The sequence below is a fragment of the Pristiophorus japonicus genome, chromosome 3 (assembly GCF_044704955.1).
Source record: "Pristiophorus japonicus isolate sPriJap1 chromosome 3, sPriJap1.hap1, whole genome shotgun sequence".
In the NCBI taxonomy this organism is placed as follows: Eukaryota; Metazoa; Chordata; class Chondrichthyes; family Pristiophoridae; genus Pristiophorus; species Pristiophorus japonicus.
The window spans coordinates 111,230,825-111,253,963 of NC_091979.1; the positions used below are offsets into that span (position 1 = coordinate 111,230,825).

Consider the following 23,139-nt stretch of genomic DNA (forward strand, 5'->3'; position numbering starts at 1 on the left):
AGAGCCCCTTGGATGTCAAGGGACATGCAGGGTAAGATAAAGAAAAAAGGGAAAATTCTGAGAGATACTGAGGGCTCAATACTGCAGAAACTGTGGAGGAGTATAGGAAGCGCAGGGGTGAAATTAAAAAGGAAATTAGGAAAGCAAAGAGGGGGCATGAAAAAATATTGGCAAGTAAACTCAAGGAAAACCTAAATAGGTTTTATAAATACATTAAGAGCAAGAGGATAACTAAAGAAAGAGTAGGGTCTATTAGAGACATAAAGGTAACCTGTGGAGGCAGAAGATGAATGGTTCTTAATGAATACTTTGCGTCTGTTTTCACAAAAGAGATGGGGCAATGCAGGCATCGCAATCAGGGAGGAGGAGTGTGGAAATATTAGATGAAATAAACAGTGAAAGAGGAAGTAGTAAGGGGTTAAGCAGCTTTTGAAAGTGAATAAATTCCCAGGGCTGGATGAAATGTGTCTCAGGCTGTTAAGAGAAGCAAGCGAAGAAATAGCCGAGACTGACCATCATTTTCCAATCCTCTCTGGCTACAGGTGTGGTGCCGGAGGACTGCTAACGTTGTACCGTTGTTTAAAAAGGGAGAAAGGGATAGACAGAGTAATTACAGGCCAGTCAGTCTAACCTCAGTGCTGGGAAAATTATTGGAAACAATTCTGAGCGACAAGATACATCTTCATTCAGAAAGATATGGATTAAACAAGGACAGTCAGAATGGATTTGTTAAGGGAAGGTTGTGTGACTAACTTGATTGAATTTTTTGAGGTGGTAACGAGGGTCGATAAGGGTAGTGCATTTGTGTACATGGATTTTAGCAAGGCTTTTTATAAGGTCCCACTTGGCAGACTGGTCACGAAAGTAAAAGCCCATGCGATCCATGGCAAAGTGGCAAGTTGGATCCAAAATTGGGTCAGAGGCAGCAAAGGGTAATGGTCGGTTTGTTTTTGTGACTGGACGGTTGTTTCCAGTGGAGTTCGGCAGGGCTCAGTACTAGGTCCCTTGCTTTTTGTGGTATGTACATCAATGATATAGACTTGAATGTAGGGGGTATGATTAAGAAGTTTGCAGATGATACAAAAATTGGCCGTGTGGTTAATAATGAAGAAAGCTACATACTGCAGGAAGATATCAATGGACTGGTCAGGTGGGCAGAACAGTGGCAAATGAAATTCAATCTGGAGGAGAGAGAGAGAGAGAGATAATGCATTTGGGGAGGGCTAGCAAGGCAAGGGAATAAAAAATAAATGGTAGGACAGAGAGAAGTGTTGATGAACAGAGGGACCTTGGAGTGCATGTCCATAGATCCCTGAAGGAATATAGGAACATAAAAATTAAGAGCAGGTGGAGATCATTTGGCCCCTCGAGCCTGCTGCGCCATTCAAATGAGATCATGGCTCATCATCTAACTCAATTCCACTTTCCTGCACTATCCCCATATCCCTCAATTCCCTTAATATCCAAAAATCTAGCGATCTGTGTCTTGAATGTACTCAAAGAATGAGCCTCCACAACCCTGTGGGGTAAAGAATTCCAAAGATTCTCCACCCTGAGCGAAAATGATTCTCATCATCTCAGTCCTAAATGGCCAACCCCTTCTTCTGAGATAGTGACCACTGGTTCAACTCCCCAGCTAGAGGAAGCATCCTCCCTGCATCTTCCCCGTCAAGCCCTGCAAGAATTTTGTATGTTTCAATGAGATCACCTCTCATTCTTTTAAACTCTAGAGAATATAGGCATAGTCTACTCAATCTCTCCTCATAGGATAATCCCCCCCATCCCAGGAATTAATCTGGTGAACCTTCAGTGCACTCCCTCAATGGCAAGTATATCCTTCCTTAGGTAAGGAGACCAAAACTGTACACAATACTCCAGGTATGGTCTCACCAGGGCCAGACCGAATTGCAGTAAGATATCTTTACTCTTACTCAAATCCTCTTGTAATAAACGCCAACATACCATTTGCTTTCTTAATTGCTTACTGTACCTGCATGTTAACTTTCAGTGATGTACATAGACACCCAGGTCCCACTGAACACCAACCTTTCCCAATCTCTCGCCATTTAAAAAAAACACTGACTTTTGGATTTGTTCTTCCAAAGTGGATAACTTCACATTTCTCCACATTATATTCCATTTGCCATGTTCTTGCCCACTCACCTAGCCTGTTTATAATCCCCTTGAAATCTCTCTGCATCCCCTTCACAACTTACATTCCCACCTATCTTTGCATCATCAGCAAACTTGGATATATTACATTACATTTGGCCCTCTCATCCAAATTATTGATAAAGATTGTGAATAGCTGGCCCCCAAGCACCGATCCTTGCAGCACCCCACTAGTTACAGCCTGCCAACCTGAAAATGACCTGTTTATCCCACTCTCCGTTTTTTGTCTGTTAACTAATCCTCAATCCATGCTAGTATATTACCCCAAACCCATGAACCCTTATTTTGTTCAATAACCTCTTGTGTGGCACCTTATCGAATGCCTTCTGAAAATCCAAATAAACCACATCCAGTGATTCCCCCTTATCTATTCTGCTAGTTTCAACCTCAAAAAACCTCAACAGATTTATCAAACACGATTTCCCTTTCATAAATCAGTGTTGACTCTGCCCAATCCTATTATTTTCTAAGTGCCCTGTTACCACGTCCTTAATAATAGATTCTAGCATCTTCCCTACTACTGGTGACAGGCTAACTGGTCTGTAGTTCCCCACTTCCTCCTTTCTTAAATAGCAGGGTTACATTAGCTTCCTTCCAATCTGTGGGAACCGTTATAGAATCTATGGAATTTTGGAAGATGACGACAACCATTGCATCTACTATTTCTATAGCCACCTCTTTCAAAACCCTAGGATGTAGGCCATCAGGTCCAGGGGATTCATCGGCTTTCAGTCGCATTAATTTCTTCAGTACTATCTTTTTACTAATACTGATCTCTTTCAGTTTGTCTTGCTCACTACATCCTTGATAAGTCACCATTTCCGGGAGGTTTCTTCAATGAAGACAGACACAAAGTATTTGTTTAATTTCTCTGCCATTTCCTTATTCCCATTATAATTTCTCCCCTCAGTCTGTAGGGGACCCACATTTACTTTTGCGAATCTTTTCCTTTATACATACCTATAGAAGCTTTTACAATCTGTTTTTATGTTTCTCGCTAGTTTACTTTAATTCTATTTTTACTTTCATCATCAATTTCTTGGTCCTACTTTGCTGAATTATAAAATTGCCCCAATCCTCAGGCTCACTGCTCTTTTTGGCAACATTATAAGCCTCTTCCTTTGATCTAATACTATCTTTAACTTATCTTGTTAGCTGGTAGCAGGACAGGTAGATAAGGTGGTTAAGAAGGCATTTGGGATACTTGGCTTTATTAGCAGAGGCATAAAATACAAGAGCAGGGAGGTTATGCTTGAACTGCATAAAACACTAGTTCGGCCACAGCTGGAGTACTGTGTGCAGTTCTGGTCACCATATTACAGGAAATATGTGAGTGGACGAGAGGGTGCAAAGAAGATTTACGAGCACGTTGCCTGGACTGGCTATGAGAAAAGACTGGATAGGCTTGGATTGTTTTCTTTAGAATACAGGAGGCTGAGGGGAGACCTAATTGAGGTGCATATCTAGAGTGGATAGGAAGGACCTATTTCCCTTAGCAGAGGGGTCAATAACCAGGGGGCATAGATTTAAAGTAATTGGTAGAGGGTTTAGAGGAGATTTGAGGAGAATTTTTTTCACCTCGAGAGTGGTGGGAGTCTGGAATTCACTGCCTGAAAGGGTGGTAGAGGCAGGAACCCTGATCACATTTAATAAGTACTTGAATAGCCATAACCTACAAGGCGACGGACTAAGAGCTGGAAAGTAGGATTAGGGTGGATAGCTCGTCGGCTGGCGCGGACACAATGGGCCGAATGGCCTCCTTCCTTGCTGTACATTTCTACAATTCTATGAACAGCCACTGTACTTTTAAAGCATAGTCACTATTCCAATGTAGGGAAACATGGCAGCCAATTGCACACAGCAAGGCTCCAAAAACATTAATGAGCTAAATGATCAGATAATTAATTGAAGTCAATGGAAAGGAAAATGGTGGGGTGTCAATTGGGTGGCCAATCCACCACTATGCATTTTGTGCCCCTAACTCTTTTTTAAAAAAATCCTCTCTGACTCAGGAGATGAGAGCGTTACCTGAGCCAAAGCAAATACAGATATACCAACAGAAAAAAAATATACAACATCCATATTTTCCAACCCTAGCAGTCACGGCCCCCCGTTACTGGCAGGAATCCTGCTGGGATCCCACCTTGCATACGTAAAAAGCAGACTCTGGAAAATGGGTCAGGTAATGGTGGGATGCGGGCAGATTGACTGAAGTTCTGCACTGACTCTCGGCAGTGAGGGGAGTAATCCAGCCCCATGTGTGTCATGGGAAAAGGTTACTATCAAGTTAAATCGACCTGCATAGCAAGTGTCACTGCACTCCAAAAGAAATTCACAGGCATTTTGAGATGTTTGAACTTGATATGATGCAATTATGATTAAGTGTTATGTTTTTGAAAGTTGTACTACAGAATGTTGACGAGGGGAGAAAAACAAAAATCTAGCATATCATCTCGCATTGCCTTTCATTTGAGCTGTTCAGTATACAATTTATTCATACCTCTACAAATACATCCAGTCCTGCACCACCACACTGTCCAGATTCCATTGCTCGAAGTAATGCTTCCTCATCAATAATACCTCCTCGAGCACAGTTAATAACCTTGACACCTTTTTTACATTTGGCAAAGGTTTCGTCATTCAACAATCCTAAATTTAAAAAAGTTACAAAGAAAGATAATTAGGTAATTTTGACTGACTTGAAAAGTCTGCTTTGCAATTGTTGATTTAAACCAAGTTATTGCATCTTTTAGATTCACTGAATAGCTTTCTCTCAAAATATTACAACTTAATTGCCCCAAAGGCTCAGGAAGGTTATCCAGTGAGTGGCTAACCCATACAGACCAAGACAATCCCAGATCTGAGCTCAATAAAAGCTGGTATCAGCCAAAGCAGCAGCAGAAACGCTATGATCGGCCTCCGACTCCAGAGTTAGGAAGCGAACATAAGAAATAGCAGGAGTAGGCCATACGGGCCCTCGAGCCTGCTCTGCCATTCAATATGATCATTGCCTCAGGTCGACTTCCCTGCCCGCTCCCCATAACCCCTCATCAGTTAAGAAACTGTCTATCTCTGTCTTAAAATTTATTCAATGACCCAGCTTCCGCAGCGCAGATAGCAAATTCCACAGATTTACAACCCTCAGAAGAAATTCCTCATCTCAGTTTTAAGTGGGTGGCCCCTTATTCCAAGATTATGCCCCCAAGTTCTAGTCTCCCCTATTATTGGAAACATCCTCTCTGCATCCATCTGTCAAGCACCCTCATAATCTTATATGTTTTGATAAGATCACCTCTCATTCTTCTGAATTCCAATGAGTAGAGGCCCAACCTCCTCAACCTTTCCTCATAAGTCAACCCCCTCATCCCCAGAATCAACCGAGTGAACCTTCTGAATTGCCTCCAAAGCAAGTATATCCTTTCGTAAATATGGAAATCAAAACTGTATGCAGTATTCCAGGTGTGGCCTCACCAATACCCTGTAGAACTGTAGCAAGACTTTTCTGCTTTTATACTCCATCCCCTTTGCAATAAAGGCCAAGATTCCATTGGCTTTCCTGATCACTTGCTGTAGCTGCATACCAACCTTTTGTGTTTCATGACCCAGGACCCCCAGGACTATGCAATTTTTCTCCATTTAAATAATAACTTGCTCTTAGATTTTTTTTTCTGCCAAAGTGCATAACCTCACACTTTCCAACATTATACTTGTAGAATTTACCCATATTTCACAAAGATTCCTTGTACCTTTCCCATGCAGAGAAGAGTCCCTTTCTGGACTTTTAAAAATGGAAGGAAAACCTTCGGGACACAAATGAGTTTAAAGGGGCAGACGAGGCCTGCAGGGGATAAAAGGGGATGCATTCATGGAGACCCCCCCCCCCCCCCATGTTTGGACTCCTAGGAAAGGGAATTTAATTTGGAACTATCTACCAAATGTTTGAAATTCTAAAGTGCACATGGAAGAAACTACGAACGTTAATCAAATTTGGGATTTTTAAAAAGATGAATGTTGGGTCTGCAAGAAAAGGGGTGGGGTCAATCTCTAAAGGGCCAGTTTGGACATTGGAGCTAATCAAATTGTCTGGGAACTGTTTACCCTCGAAACAATCGACCACGGAAGAAACATTATCCACCCCACCCAGGAGGACCCAAATGTCACATACATATTCCAACACCTTTTCAACAGGCATAGAAATATCTGGTTCAAGCCAGACTATCTCAATGGACGAGAGCTAAAAGCCTATCAACGCCAGATTAAAACCACTTAATCAAGTTTCAGTGAGCTGGGCTGCAAAATTGAAACAAAGAGCTGGGCCAGATTTGGTGGGAGATAAGGAAACCTTTTTGGGGTATATCTATTCCCAGTTTTACAAGGAAAAGTATGCAGGAAGAAGCAGTCGGAGCTGGGGAGTGAAGAAATGGAGTAATGAAGGAAACTATTAGAAATCAAGGACCGACCGAGCACGAGGTACACGAAACGGAAGGTTGTCAGCAACCAAATTGACAACCCGGGCCACCACAACCAGCGAAACGACCAACTGAAACCAACTCAGCAAAAACCGAAGAATTGATATTTATTTCCACTCGACAATCTACTTCTGAACGACCAACGGGTGAGAAATTACCAAAAAGGACCAACTAAAACTATTCCTAACCAAAGAAAGTGGGTACTTACCCCATACATCCAAAATGCAACTTACCACATCAACGTACACGCCCCAACTGAAGACTACGCAGTCCGAAGTCCTCTCCTCCGTCCGGGGTACGGCTCGCCTAGAAGGCCAAGTGCAGCGAACCCTGAAACCGCGATTCACCGGCAACTGTCTAAAGGGATTGGTGAGCATAGCCCCTGAACCCCCAGAGCTATAACTTAGTTAGGGGAATTGGGAGGGGGAGGCTGGGATAACTTGTGTAAACGTATCTGCATTCTCCTCTTTACCCAGTTTAGAGTTTGAGCTGTATTCTTTGCGCCACAGGCTGTATTTTGACATTTTATTCAATGTGTTGTACCCCTCAGTGTGTATTGGTATTACTATTCTGTGTGTTATTAAAGGCGTGTCTTTTACTTCTTTTTAAACACAATAAAGCCATACCTGCCTCCTATCTTGAAACCGATTGTCTGTCCAAGTCTGTCACAGTCCCTTCATAATTCCAATGTCTAGAACCAAGGGTGTGAGAACGATTTGAAACCGCTCATAAGGTCAGAAGGGAAAGCTGACCCCCTGAAAACCACCCCTTACATACTCCATCCCAAATTTTAGCTCACTTAGCCTGTTTATGTACTTTTGCAGGTTTTTTGTGTCCTCCTCACACATTGCATTTCCTCCCATCTTTGTATCGTCAATAAACTTGGCCATGTTACACTCAGTCCCTTCTTCCAAGTCGTTAATATAGATTGTAAATAGTTGGGGTCCCAGCACTGATCCCTGCGGCATCCTACTAATTACTGATTGCCAACCCGAGAATAAACCGTTTATCCCAACTTGGTTTTCTGTTTGTTAGCCAATCCTCTATCTATGCTAATATATTACCCCCAACCCCGCGAATTTTTATCTTGTGCAGTAACCTTTTATGTGGCACCTTGTCAAATGCCTTTTGGAAGTCCAAATACACTACATCCACTGGTTCCCCTTTATCCACCCTGCTAGTTACATCCTCAAAAGAATTCCAGCAAATTTGACAAACATGACTTCCCCTTCATAAACCCATGCTGACTCTGCCTGACTGAATTTTGCTTTTCCAAATGTCCTGCTACTGCTTCTTTAATATGGACTCCAACATTTTCCCAACTACAGACGTTAGGTTAACTGGTCTATAGTTTCTTGCTTTTTGTCTGCCTCCTTTTCTAAATAGGGGCGTTACCAGAATCCAGGGAATTTTGGTAAATTACAACCAATGCATTCACTATCCCTGCCACTACTTCTCTTAAGACCCTAGGATGCAAGCCATCGGGTCCAGGGGATTTATCCGCCTTGAACCCCATTATCCTACTGAGTACCACTTCCTTATAGTGATTGTGGCAAGTTCCTCCCCGCCATAGCCCCTTGACTATCCATCGTTGGGAATTTTTTTTTAAGTGTTCTCCACTGTAAAGACTGATATAAAATATTTGTTCAGAGTTTCTGCATGTTCCCCATCACTAATTCCCTGGTTTCGACCTCTAAGGGACCAACATCTACTTTAGCCACTCTTTTCCTTTTTATATACCTGTAGAAACTCTTGCTATCTGTTTTTATATTTCGAGCTAGTTTACTTACATAATCTATCTTCCCTTTCTTAATCTTCTTTTTAAAGTCATTCTTTGCTGGCTTTTTAAAAGCTTCCTAATCTTCTGTCCTCCCAGTAGTTTTGGCCACTTTGTATGACCTTGTTTTTAAATTCGATACCATCCTTTGTTTCTTTAGTTAGCCACAGATAGCTATCTTTTCTTTTACATCCTTTCCTTCACATCAGAATATATTTTTCTTGAGTTATGAAATATCTCCTTAAATGTATGCCACTGTTCATTAACCGTCCTACATTTTATTTTCCCCGTCCACTTTAGCCAACTCTGCCCTCGTACATTTAAGCCTAGTATGCTGGTTTGAGATCCAACTTTTTTGCCCTCCATCTGAATTTGAAATTCAACCACGCTATGATCACTCATTCCAAGGGGATCCTTTACTAGGAGATTGTTTATTAATCCTCTCTCATTACACAGGACCAGATCAAAGATAGCCTGCCCCCTGGTTGATTCCATTACATACTGCTCAAGGAACCCGTTCCTTATGCACTCTATGAACTCTTCAAGGTTACCCTGACCAATTTGATTTGTCCAATCATATGGAGGTTAAAATCACCCATGATTATTGCTGTTCCCTTTTTACAAGCCCCCACTATTTCTTGGTTTATACTCCGAGCAAGAGTTGCTACTGTTAGGGGGCCAATAGACTATGCCCACCAGTGACTTTCACCTTATTCCTTATCTCCACCCAAACTTTTTCAACATCTTGATCATTTGAGCCAATATCATTTCTCACTATTGCATTGATTCAATCCTTTATCAACAGAGCTATCCCACCTCCTACTCCTTTCTGTCTGTCCTTCCAAATAGTCAAAAAACCCAGAATATTTAGTTCGCAGTCCTGGTCACCTTGCAACCACGTCACTAATGGCTATCAGATCATACCATTTGTATCGATTTTGTTACAAATGCGATGCGCATTTAGACAAAGCTTTTAAATTTGTTTTTTTTAAATCCTTTTTTCCCCGCTTGTTTCCTGTCCTTCAAATTCACTTTCTTCATTTTTGCTTTCAATTCCAGCTTTACTTCCCTCCCTACTGAATTTATTATTAGGTTCCCATCCCCCTGCCATGCTAATTTGAACCCTCCCAACAGCAGTAGGAAACACCCCCACGAGGATATTGGTGCCGGCTCTGTTGAGGTGCAACCCGTCCGGCTTGTACAGGTCCCACCTTCCCCAGAAGCGGTCCCAATGCCTCAGAAACTAAAACCCCCCATCCTATTATTTACAATCTATATAAACGACTTGGAAGAAGGGACTGAGTGTAACGTAGCTAAGTCTGCTGACGATACAAAGATGGGAGGAAAAGAAATGAGAACACAAAAAAATCTGCAAAAGAACATAGACAGGCTAAGTGAGTGGGCAAAAATTTGGCAGATGGCGTATAATGTTGGAAAGTGTGAGGTCATGCACTTTGACAGAAAAAAAAAATCAAGCAGCAAGTTATTTAAATGGAGAAAGATTGCAAAGTGCCACAGTACAGCGGGACCTGGGAGTACTTGTGCATGAAACACAAAAGGATAGTATGCAGGTACAGCAAGTGATCAGGAAGACCAATGGTAACTTGGCCTTTATTGCAAAGGAGATGGAGTATAAAAGCAGGGAAGTCTTGCTACAGCTATACAAGGTATTGGTGAGGCCACACCTGGAATACTGCGTGCAGTTTTGGTTTCCATATTTACAAAAGGATATACTTGCTTTGGAGGCAGTTTAGAGAAGGTTCACTAGGTTGATTCTGGGGATGAGGGGGTTGACTTATGAGGAAAGGTTGAGTAGGTTGGGCCTCTACTCATTGGAATTCAGAAGAATGAGGGGTGATCTTATCAAAACATAAGATTATGAGGGGGCTTGACAAGGTGGATGCAGAGAGGATGTTTCCACTGATGGGGGAGACTAGAACTAGAGGTAATGATCTTAGAATAAGGGGCCGCCCATTTAAAACAAAGATGAGAAATTTCTTCAGAAATTTCTGTGGAATTCGCTGCCTCAAAACTGTGGAAGCTGAGACATTGAATAAATTTAAGACGGAAATAGACAGTTTCTTGAACGATAAGGGGTTATGGGGAGCGGGCAGGGAAGTGGAGCTGAGTCCATGATCAGATCAGCCATGATCTTATTAAATGACAGAGCAGGCTCGAGAGGCCTTATGGCCTACTCGTGCTCCTATTTCTTATGTTCTTATGTTATGTTTCTACACCATCTCTCCAGCCATGTATTCATCTGCTCTATCCTCCTATATCTGTACTCACTAGCTCGTGGCACCAAGAGTAATCTGGAGATTACTACCTTTGAGGTCCTGCTTTTTAATCTCTCTCCTAGCTCCCCAAGCTCTTCCTGCAGGACCTCATCCCTCTTTCTACCTATGTCATTGGTCCAGATATGGGCACAACCTCTGGTTGTTCACCCTCTTCCCCCAGAATGCCCTGCAGCTGCTTGGTGACATCCTTGACCCTGGAACCACAGATGCAACATACCATCCTGGAGTTACGTCTGCGGCCACAGAAATGCCCGTCTGTCCCCAACTATTGAATCCCTATCACTATAGCTCTTCCAATCTACTTCTTCCTCCTCCCTTCCCACCCCATACAGTTGAGTCAACCGTGGTGCTGTGGATTTGGCTCTGGCTGCCCTCCTCAGAGGCACCATCACCCAGTTTCCTGATACTAATCACTATCCAGTGACCCATGCTGGAAGTACATGTATGGACGTCAGGCAAGGACAGGATCTGGCTCTCCAGTCGAATACCCTGCTGACATTCACTGTCAAGGCTTAGACATGAATAACAGCCCCTTGAATGAGGTATTATCGCAGGATGCCTGTGGAATTATATCCCAACAAGGTGTTAATGCCTTCAGGAGAGAAAATTGATAAGATAGAGAGAAAAAAAATACAACTTAATTACACAAGTCATTCAGCATTGACAAAATGGATAAACAGTATATTGTATTGGTTAAAATTTGAGGCAATTCCTTACTTTACTAAATGATCCAAATATACTGATGGGATCACAAAAAATTATCAAATTTAGAAAATCACTAGCAAAACTGCTATTTATTCCAAGATGTTACCAGACCTTGCAGTCAAATTGACTAATGAGGACGAGAAAACCAATGAATTGCTCTAAATCTTAGTCTTTCGGTTATTGTTATCATCGGTTACATAAGCAAGTTAGTGACTAATTAAATATTTTCCTACAAGTACTGGGCAGGACCGGAACCAATGCCCTCGGGGGAGTGTTTGCGAGTGCTGTTGGGGAGGAGTTAAACTCATATGGCAGGAGGATGGGAATCAATGCAGGGAGACAGAGGGAAACAAAATGGAGACAGAAGCAAAAGACAGAAAGGAGATGAGTAAAAGTGGAGGGCAGAGAAACCCAAGGCAAAAAACAAAAAAAGGGCCACTGTACAGCAAAATTCTAAAGGGTCAAAGTGTAATAAAAAGGCAAGCATGAAAGCTCGGTGCCTCAATGCGAGGAGTATTCGGAACCCAGGAGAGGGCTCGGAGCTAGTTAGAGTGGGTGAGAGCGCAGATGAACAGGACCCCAAGAAAGAATGCAAAAGGCAGGAGGCAACAGAGCAGAGTAGCACTGGGTAAGTGTAAACCACAAGGTGATAGGAAGGGACAATATGCATGAATATAAAAAGGGGCTGCAGGAGGGGTCAAAACTAAAAATCATGGTTTAAAAACTAGTATTAAAACACTCTACCTAATCGCACACAGCATTCGAAATAAAGTAAATGAGTTGACGGCACAAATCATTACAAATGAGTACGATTTGGTGGCCATTACAGAAACGTGGCTGCAGGGTGGCCAAGACTGGGAATTAAACAGAGATATCTGTATAGAGGGTTATGGTGATGGGGTGAGATGGAGAGGTGTGGGAGGGGGCTGGTGTGGAGCATAAACCCCGGCACGGAGTGAGACAAGGGGGGGAAAGGAGGTAGGGAAGCTCTTAATAAAGGATGATATCAGGGCAGTTGTGAGACGATATTGGCTCGAATGAACAAAATGTTGAATCATTGTGGGTGGAGATGAGAGATAATAAGGCGGAAAAAAGTCACTGGTGGGCGTAGTTTAGAGGCCCCCAAATAATAACTTCATGGTGAGCAGACAATAATCAAGTGAATAATGGAGGCATGTGAAAAAGGAACGGCAGTAATCATGGGGGATTTTAACCTACATATCGATTGGTCAAATCAAATTGCACGGGGTAGCCTGGAGGAGGAATTCATAGAATGCATATGGGATTGTTTCTTAGAACAGTATGTTACAGAACCGACAAGGGAGCAAGCTATCTTAGATCTGTGTAATGAGACAGGAAGAATAAACGATCTCCGAATAAAAGATCGTCTCGGAATGAGTGATCACAATATGGTTGAATTTGTAATACAGATTGAGGGTGAGGAAGTAGTGTCTCAAACGAGCGTACTATGCTTAAACAAAGGGGACTAGTGGGATGAGGGCAGAGTTAGCTAAAGTAGACTGGGAACACAGACTAAACGGTGGCACAATTGAGGAACAGTGGAGGACTTTTAAGGAGCTCTTTCATAGGTGCTCAACAAAAATATATTCCAGTGAAAAAGGGCAGTAAGAGAAGGGATAACCAAGGAAATAAAGGAGAGTATCAAATTAAAATCCAATGCGTATAAGGTGGCCAAGGTTAGTGGGAAACTAGAAGATTGGGAAAATTTTAACCGACAGCAAAGAATGACTAAGAAAGCAATAAAGAAAGGAAAGATAGATTACGAAAGTAAACTTGCGCAAAACATAAAAACAGATAGTAAAAGCTTTTAGCGATATATAAAACGGGAGAGAGTGACTAAAGTAAATGTTGGTCCCTTAGAAGATGAGAAGGGGGATTCAATAATGGGAAATGTGGAAATGGCTGAGACCTTAAATGATTATTTTGCTTCGGTCTTCACAGTGGAAGACACAAAAACCATGACAAAACTTGCTGGTCACGGGAATGTGGGAAGGGAGGACCTTGAGACAATCACCATCACTGGTGGGGGTAGTGCTGGACAGGCTAATGGGACTCGAGGTAGACAAGTCCCCTGGTCCTGATGAAATGCATCCCAGGGTATTAAAAGAGATGGCAGAAGTTATAGCAGATGCATTCGTTATAATCTACCAAAATTCTCTAACTCTGGGGAGGTACCAGCGGATTGGAAAGCAGCTAATGTAACGCCTCTGTTTAAAAAAAGGGGGCAGACCAAAGGCAGGTAACTATAGGCCAGTTAGTTTAACATCTGTAGTGGGGAAAATGCTTGAAGCTATCATTAAGGAAGAAAGAGCGGGACATCTAGATAGGAATAGTGCAATCAAGCAGACGCAACATGGATTCATGAAGGGGAAATCATGTTTAACGAATTTACTGGAATTCTTTGAGGATATAATGAGCATGGTGGATAGAGGTGTACCGATGGAGGTGGTGTATTTAGATTTCCAAAAGGCATTCGATTAGGTGCCACACAAAAGGTTACTGCAGAAGATAGAGGTACGCGGAGTCAGAGGAAATGTATAAGCATGGATCGAGAATTGGCTGGCTAACAGAAAGCAGACAGTCGGGATAAATGGGTCCTTTTCAGGTTGGAAATCAGTGGTTAGTGGGATCGGTGCTGGGACCACAACTGTTTACAATATACATAGATGACCTGGAAAAGAGGACAGAGTGTAGTGTAACAAAATTTGCAGATGACACGAAGATTAGTGGGAAAGCAGGTTGTGTAGAGGACACAGAGAGGCTGCAAAGAGATTTAGATAGGTTAAGCGAATGGGCTACGGTTTGGCAGATGGAATACAATGTCGGAAAATGTGAGGTCATCCACCTTGGGAAAAAAATAGTAAAAGGGAATATTATTTGAATGGGGAGAAATAACAACATGCTGCGGTGCAGAGGGACCTGGGGGTCCTTGTGCATGAAACTCTTTTGGATCCTTGTGCATGAAACTCTTTTGGATCCTTGTGCATGAAACTCTTTTGGATCCTTGTGCATGAAACTCTTTTAGAGTCTACCTGCAAAACATAAAACATTTATCCGTGCCACCCGACCTGGATGACACACCAGACATTTACAAGGCCCTTTTTTTCTTTTTTTTTTGGGCACTAAAATCAAGTTTTTTCCTTTTTCCAGTGCCCCCTATAAAAGGAGAGGGGGACATCCTTGTGCATGAATCCCAAAAAGTTAGTTTGCAGGTGCAGCAGGTAATCAGGAAGGCGAATGGAATGTTGGCCTTCATTGCGAGAGGGATAGAGTACAAAAGCAGGGAGGTCCTGCTGCAACTGTACAGGGTATTGGTGAGGCCGCACCTGGAGTACTGCGTGCAGTTTTGGTCACCTTACTTAAGGAAGGATATACTAGCCTTGGAGGGGGTACAGAGACGATTCACTCGGCTGATCCTGGAGATGAGGGGGTTACCTTATGATAGATTGAGTAGACTGGGTCTTTACTCGTTGGAGTTCAGAAGGATGAGGGGTCATCTTATAGAAACATTTAAAATAATAAAAGGGACAGACAAGATAGAGACAGAGAGGTTGTTTCCACTGGTCGGGGAGACTAGAACTAGGGAGCACAGCCTCAAAATACGGGGGAGCCAATTTAAAACTGAGTTGAGAAGGAATTTCTGCTCCCAGAGGGTTGTGAATCTATGGAATTCTCTGCCCAAGGAAGCAGTTGAGGCTAGCTCATTGAATGTATTCAAGTCACAGATGGATAGATTTTTAACCAATAAGGGAATTAAGGGTTACGGGGAGCGGGCGGGTAAGTGGAGCTGAGTCCACGGCCAGATCAGCCATGATCTTTTTGAATGGCGGAGCAGGTTCGAGGGGCTAGATGGCCTACTCCTGTTCCTAATTCTTATGTTCTTATGTATAATTGGTAAAATGTTGGATTCCTTCTCATCTGCAAATGCAGTTACTCTTAAATGAGCAAGTATCATCAGTTCTTGGGCATACGACAAGATAGAGCAGTTTTCAGTAGGAGTGGTTTTTAAAAAAAATCTTATTGGGAAAATGTATTCAGGATCAGTATAATGACTAGAAGTGTATATTCTCTGCAGAAAATCGAGCATACAAGATGATTTATAAGGGGATTATTTCTCAAATCTTATGCAAACTTTATGAATGCATACAACCATCTTTAACTTTGATGGAATCAGAAAGGAGCAGAAATCACGAGTACAAACGGAAAATTAAGTCGGCATAGATTACTAACTATTAAAGCAATTAAACAGCAGTAAAACCCTAAACACTAACAATAAAAGTTGACCCAGAAACACACTTACAAGACTTTAATAGTCTTTTTAAACTAATTATAAATCTTAAGCTCATGAGTTTTGATTACTGAGCGGTTTAGATCAACTTAACTTTACTGAATGACTGTCACCTATATATCAATAATCAGTATCATTTTAATAGGCTCAGAGTTAAATGAGCTTTTAACACAGGAATTGTATCCACGGCATGCTCTGTTCTCTCCTCTCTTCAGGTTTTATTCAACATAGTAATTAAACAAAAAAATATAGTTCATGGGATGTGGGCATCGCTCGAGTTTCCCCCCTATTTCAATGACCTCCTCCACTCACTCTTCCTGATTATTTCACTCTACATTCATCAACAACTTTCAAATTGCATGCTATTATTATAGGCAACCTTCAACCCACTTGCAGTGCCACAGCTGAAATACTAGATTTTGATCTCCGTGACCTTCCGTAGGCCAATGAAAACTTTATTTCAGTTCGAGAAAATGCAAGTCTACCCAATAATAACCACCTCTTACAGTTGATACTTTACAGCACAGGAGGCAGCCATTCGGCCCATTGTGTTTGTGCCGACCGAAAGAGCTATCCAGCCTAATACCCACTTTCTAGCTCATGGTCCGTAGCCTTGTGGAATACGGCACTTCAAATGCATATCCAAGTTTTTTTTTTAAAAAGTGTGATGAGGGTTTCTGCCTCTACCACACTTTCAGTAGTGAGTTCCAGATCCCAACCACCCACTGGGTGAAAAGATTTCTCAACTCTTCTCTAATCCTTCTACCAATTACTTTAAATCTATGCCCCTGGTTATTGACCTCTCTGCTAAGAGAAATAGGCCCTTCCGAGCCACTCCATCGAGGCCCTTAAATTTTATACACCTCAAGCAAATCTCCCTTCAGCCTCCTCTGTTCCAAAGAAAACCCCAGCCTACCCAATCTTTCCTCAGCTAAAATTATCCAGTCCTGGCCAACATTCCATTTAAATGTACAGCACAGCACTCTGCAGGTCCCGCTGAGCTAACTTTTAAATAGAAAAACTGCACATACATGGAATTTTGAATGGCTGAACATTGGTCCTGGCAACATCCTCGTAAATCTCCTCTATACCCACTCTAGTGTAATCACATCTTTCCTCTAGCTGTGGCCTAACTAGTGTTTTGTACAGTTCAAGAATAACCTCCTGCTCTTCTATTCCATGCCTCGGCTAATAAAGGCAAGTATTCCATTTGCCTTCTTAACCACCTTACCTACCATCAGCGATCTGTGGACATGTACTCCAAGTTTCTCTTCACTTCTCAGTGTCCTACCATTTATTGTATATTCCCTTGCCCTGAAAGCTCTCCCCAAATGTAATATCTCATACTTCTCTGGATTGAATTCCATTAACCACTTTTCTGTCCACCTGATATTTTCCTGCAGTCAACAGCGGTCATCCTCACTATCAACTGCACGGTCAATTTTTGAATCATCTGCAAACTTCTTAATCATGTCCCCAACATTGAAGTCTAAATCATTGATATATTACAAAAAGCAAGGGACCTAGTACTGAGCACTGCAGAACCCCACTGAAAACAACTTATCACAAAAACACCCATCATCCATGGTTTTCCTGTCTGAGCCAATTTTGGATCCAACTTGCCACTTTCCCTTGGATCCCATTGGCTCTTACTTTTCTGACCAGTCTGCCATGTGGGACCTGGTGAAATGCCTTGCTAAAAAGCCATGTAGACGACATTAAATGTACTACCCTCATCAACCTTCCTGGTTACCTCCTCAAAACTTCAATCAAGTTAGTCAGACACAACCTTCCCCCAACAAATCCATGCTGACTTTCCTGATTAACTCATACCTTTCTCAATGACGATTCATACTGTCCCACAGAATTCTTTCCAATAATTTGCCTACCACCAAGATTAGGCCGATTGGCCTGTAATTACTTGGTCTATACCTTTCTCCCTTTTTAAACAAAGGTACAAAGTTAGCAGTCCTCTGTTACCACACCTGTAGCCAGAGGATTGGAAAATGATGATCACCGCCTCCGTTATTTCCGCCCTCGCTTCTCTTAATATCTTGGGATATTTCATCTGGGCCTGTCGATTTATCTACTTTCAAAGATGCTAAACAGCTTCATATTTACTCTCACTATGTTTCTCTCATCTAATATTTCACTCCTCTTCCTTAACTACAATATCTGCATCGTCCCCCTCTTCATCTATTGCCCATCTGCTGCTGAAACACTCATCCATGCCTATGTCACCTTCAAACTCAAATATTCTAATGCTCTCCCATCCTCAAACTTCAGCTCACCCAAAACTCTGTTGCTTGTATCCTGTGTCACACCAAGTCCTGCTCACCCATCATTTCTGTCCTTGTGACAATGGCTCTCGGTTCTCCCAACACCTCAAATTTAAAAGGCTCATTCTGGTGTTTAAATCCTTTCATTGTCTCGTAACCTTTTCCAGCCGTACAACCACCCGGAACTTTATTTCTCAGTTCATCTCTTTGCCCAACCCCCCACTCCATTCCTAAACTCTCTCTCCTCCTTCAAGATCTTAAAATCCACCTTTTTGACCAGGGTTTTGGTCATCCTTCCAAATATCTCCTTTGGCTCCATGCTCATTTTAACTTCTGTCTCAAAGCACTTCAGAGATATGTTTCCATGTTAAAACGTGCTATACAAATGCAAATTGTTATTGACAGTCTTAATCTCACTATTTCCTCGGATCACAGAATTCTTCCAGTGTTGAATTTTCCTGCAAGAAGCTTGACTTTCTCTTTCTACAAATGCTTCTTTTCCCCTGCAACAACTAGTAACTTTCTATAAAACTAAAGCCTTTCCAAGATTTAAATACTGCCCTCATATTTGGGGAAGCTCTTCTATATATTTCACTTGCACGCATGGGCAAGATACAAAAAAAAGCTTCTCGTCTGATAAGCAATCCTTCTCCTTTCTAGTCTTCAACTGTTCACTTTCTCTTTCACAACCTGGTGCTGCATCCTTATTTATTAATGCTAATATGGTTAGTATGTCTGAACTTACCTCATTCTTTTAAATTCCAAATGCATCACCTTAAACTGTTGTGTATCTGTAAAGCATGTGTTCCCATGTTCCGCCAACAGGGAGCGCATCCCCTGAAGTCCCAAAGGATCCCAGCATCTCTTGGGAGCACTGTATATAGGCCGGCCCCCAAGGCCTGTTTCTCACTCTGGAGTGTCTTATTAAAAGACTGAGGTCATTGTTACTTTAACCTCCCTGTGTGCAATCTCATCTGTGTTAGGAACACAATAACTGGCGACGAGAATACGAATCCAACGCAAAGATGCAGCAAACTGTGGGCATCCTGGAGAAGTTCTCGGAGGGCGAGGACTGGGAAGCCTGTCGAACGGCTAGACCAGTACTTTGTAGCCAACGAGCTGGACGGAGAAGGAAGCGCTGCAAAAAGGAGAGCGGTCCTCCTCACGGTCTGCGGAGCACCGACCTACAGCCTCATGAAGAATCTTCTGGCTCTGGTGAAACCCACAGATAAGTCGTATGAGGAGCTGTGTACACTGGCTCTGGAGCATCTTAACCCGAGGGAGAGCATGCTGATGGCGAGGTATCGGTTCTACACGTGCCAGCGATCTGAAGGTCAGGAAGTGGCGAGCTACGTCACCGAGCTAAGGCGACTTGCAGGACAATGAGTTTGATGGCTATCTGGAGCAGATGCACAGAGACTCTCTGTACAGGGCATTGGCCACGAGACCATACTATGAAAACTTTTGACTGGAGACAGCGACCCTCAGCAAGGCCATTGCGATAGCACAGGCGTTTATGTCTACCAGTGATAACACCAAACAAATCTCTCAGCACACAAGTGCGAGCAATGTTCATTAATTAACTGGAACTGTGTTTGCGAGGAGAAATGTACAGGGCAGAAACCACGAGTTTGCAACTGCCAGCAGGCCTCAGGTGACCCAGATGACTCAGAGTCCGCAACAAAGGATGAATGCAAGGCAATTCACACCTTGTTGGCGTTGTGGAGGCTTCCATTCAGCCTATTCATGCCGCTTCAAAGGGTATGTTTGCAAGAGCTGTGGAACAATGGGGCATCTCCGATGAGCTGCAAGCTCTGCAAAACCTGCTAACCACCACGTGGCAGAGGAAGATCGGTCCATGGTGGATCAAAGCAATTTCAAGCCTGAGAGACAGGAGGCAGATGCTGAAGTACACGAGATGCACACATTTGACAAAATGTCCACCTCCAATGTTAAATGTAAAATTGAATGGCTTACCCGTAGCCATGGAACTGGACACTGGTGCTAGCCAATCCATCACGAGTAAAAAGATGTTTGAGACACTGTGGTGCAACAAGGCACTCAGATCAGCCCAGAGCCCCATCCACACGAAACGGAGAATGTACACCAATGAGCTTATTACTGTCCTGGGCGGCACCATGGTCAAGGTAACCTACGAGGGCACGGTGCACGAACTGCCACTCTGGATTGTCCCAGGCGATGGCCCCACACTGCTTGGAAGGAGCTGGCTGGGCAAAATCCGCTGGAACTGGGATGACATCCGAGCACTATCACATGTTGATGAGGCCTCATGTACCCAGGTTCTTAAATTTCCTTCCCTTTTTGAGCCAGGCATTGGAAACTTTTCTGGGGCAAAGTTGTGGATCCACTTGGTCCCAGAGGCACGACCCATTCACCACAAGGTGCGAGCGGTACCTCACATGATGAGGGAGTGTGGAAATCAAACTGGACAGGCTGCAACGAGAGGGCATCATCTCCCCAGTGGAATTCAGCGAGTGGGCCAGCCCGATTGTTCCAGAACTCAAGTGATGGCACGGGCAGGATTTGCGGCGATTATAAGGTAACTATTAATTGTTTCTCGCGAAAGGACCAATACCCGCTACCGAAGGCAGACGACCTATTTGCGACGCTGGCAGGAGGCAAGACGTTCACCAAGCTCGACCTGACTTCGGCCTACATGACGCAGGAGCTGGAGGAGTCTTCGAAGGCCCTCACCTGCATCAACACGCACAAGGGACTGTTCATCTACAACAGATGCCTGTTTGGAATTCGGTCGGCTGCAGCGATCTTCCAGAGAAACATGGAGAGCCTACTCAAGTCGGTACCACAAATGGTGGTTTTTCAGGACGACATATTGGTCACGGGTCGGCACACCGTTGAGCACCTACAAATCCAGCGACTGGATCATGTAGGGCTGCGGCTGAAGAGGTCGAAATGCGTCTTCATGGCAAGAGAAATGGAGTTTTTGGGGAAAGATCGCGGCGGACAGCATTTGGCCCACAGATGCCAAGACAGAGGCTATCAGGAACACGCTCAGGCCACAGAACGTCACGAAGCTGTGGTCGCTCCTGGGACTCAACTATTTTGGTAACTTCCTACCAGGGTTAAGCACCCTCTTAGAGCCCCCACATGTGTTATTGCGTAAAGATGAGAACTGGGCATGGGAAAAAAAACAAGTAATTGCTTTTGAGAAAGCCAGAAACATTTTATGCTCCAACAAGCTGCTTGTATTGTATAACCCGTGTAAAAGACTTGTGCTAGCATGTGATGCGTCGTCGTACGGAGTCGGATGTGTATTACAACAAGCTAACGTTGCGGGGAAGTTGCAACCTGTCGCCTATGCCTCCAGGAGCTTGTCCAAGGCCGAGAGGGCCTACAGCACGATTCAGAAAGAGGCATTAGCGTGTGTGTTCGGGGTAATGAAAATGCATCAGTACCGGTTTGGCCTCAAATTTGAGCTCGAAACCGATCACGAGCCCCTCATATCCCTGTTCGCTGAAAACAAGGGGATAAATACTAATGCCTCAGCCCGCATACAAAGGTGGGCACTCGCGCTATCAGCGTATAACTATACCATCCACCACAGGCCAGGCACCGAGAACTGTGCAGATGCTCTCAGTCGGCTACCATTGCCCACCACGAGGATGGAAATGGCGCAGCCTGCAAACTTGTTGATGGTGGCGCAGCCCGCAGACTTGTTGATGGTCATGGAAGAGTTTGAAAATGATAAATCACCTGTCACGGCCTGCCAAATTAGGACTTGGACAAGCCAAGATCCTCTGCTGTCCCTAGTAAAAAAGTGTACTGCATGGGAGCTGGGCCAGCATCCCCGTTGAAATGCAAGAGCTAATCAAGCCGTTCCAGTGGCGAAAGGACGAGCTGTCTATTCAGGCAGACTGCCTGTTGTGGGGTAACCGTGTAGTGCTACCCAAAAAGGGCAGGGAGACGTTCATCTCGGATCTCCACAGCACACACCCGGGTATAGTAATGATGAAAGCGAAAGCCAGATTCCACGTGTGGTGGCCCGGTATCGACTCTGACTTAAGAGTCATGTGTACGGCAATGCCGTGTGTGTGCTCAGCTGAGCAACGCACCCAGAGAGGCACCACTAAGTTTGTGGTCCTGGCCCTCCAGACCATGGTCGAGGATCCATGTCAACTATGCAGGCCTGTTTCTTGGTAAAATGTTCCTGGTGGTGGTGGATGCTTTTTCAAAATGGATTGAATGTGAAATAATGTCGGGAAGCACCGCCACCATTGAAAGCCTGAGGGCCATGTTTGCCACCCACGGCCTGCCTGACATACTGGTCAATGACAACGGGCCATGTTTCACCAGTGCCGAATTTAAAGAATTCATGACCCGCAATGGGATCAAACATGTCACCTCAGCCCCGTTTAAACCAGCCTCCAATGGGCAGGCAGAGCAGCCAGTACAAACCATCAAACAGAGCCTTAAATGAGTCACAGAAGGCTCACTCCAAACCCGCCTGTCCGAGTACTGCTCAGCTACTGCACGAGACCCCACTCGCTCACAGGGGTGCCCCTGGCTGAGCTACTCATGAAAAGTACACTTAAAACCAGATGCTCGCTGGTTCACCTCAACCTGCATGATCAGGTAAAGAGCAGGCGGCAGCAACAAAATGTAAACGATGGTTACGTCACTGTCACGGGAAATTGATCTGACTGACCCTCTGTATGTGCTAAACTATGGACATGGTCCCAAGTGGATCACGGGCATGGTGATAGCTAAAGAAGGGAGTAGGGTGTTTGTAGTCAAACTAGACAATGGACAAATTTGCAGAAAGCACCTGGACCAAACGAGGCTGCGGTTCACAGACTGCCCTGAACAACCCACAGCAGACACCACCTTTTTCGAGCCCACAACACACACCCAAAGGATCAATGACACCACCCCGGACCAGAAAATCGAACCCATCACGCCCAACAGCCCAGCAAGGCCAGGCTCACCCAGCAGCCCTGCAGGGCCAACAACACGCCAGCCCAGCAAGGGCACAGCCAACACACCAGAACAGACATTTGTACCGAGGCGGTCCACCAGGGAAATGAAAGGCTCCCGACCGCCTCACCATGTAAATAGTTTTCACTTTGACTTTGGGGGGGGGGGGGGGCCG

General features: G+C 43.9%; 1 protein-coding gene across 1 annotated transcript in view; it reads right to left on the reverse strand.

Moving 5' to 3' along the window:
- phgdh (phosphoglycerate dehydrogenase) overlaps nucleotides 1-23,139 on the reverse strand; it is a 77,689-nt gene that overhangs the window by 32,232 nt on the left and 22,318 nt on the right. The window contains exon 7 of the mRNA XM_070875697.1: nucleotides 4,673-4,821. Coding sequence (XP_070731798.1) covers nucleotides 4,673-4,821 — 149 coding nt within the window. The remainder of the gene's footprint in view (nucleotides 1-4,672; nucleotides 4,822-23,139) is intronic.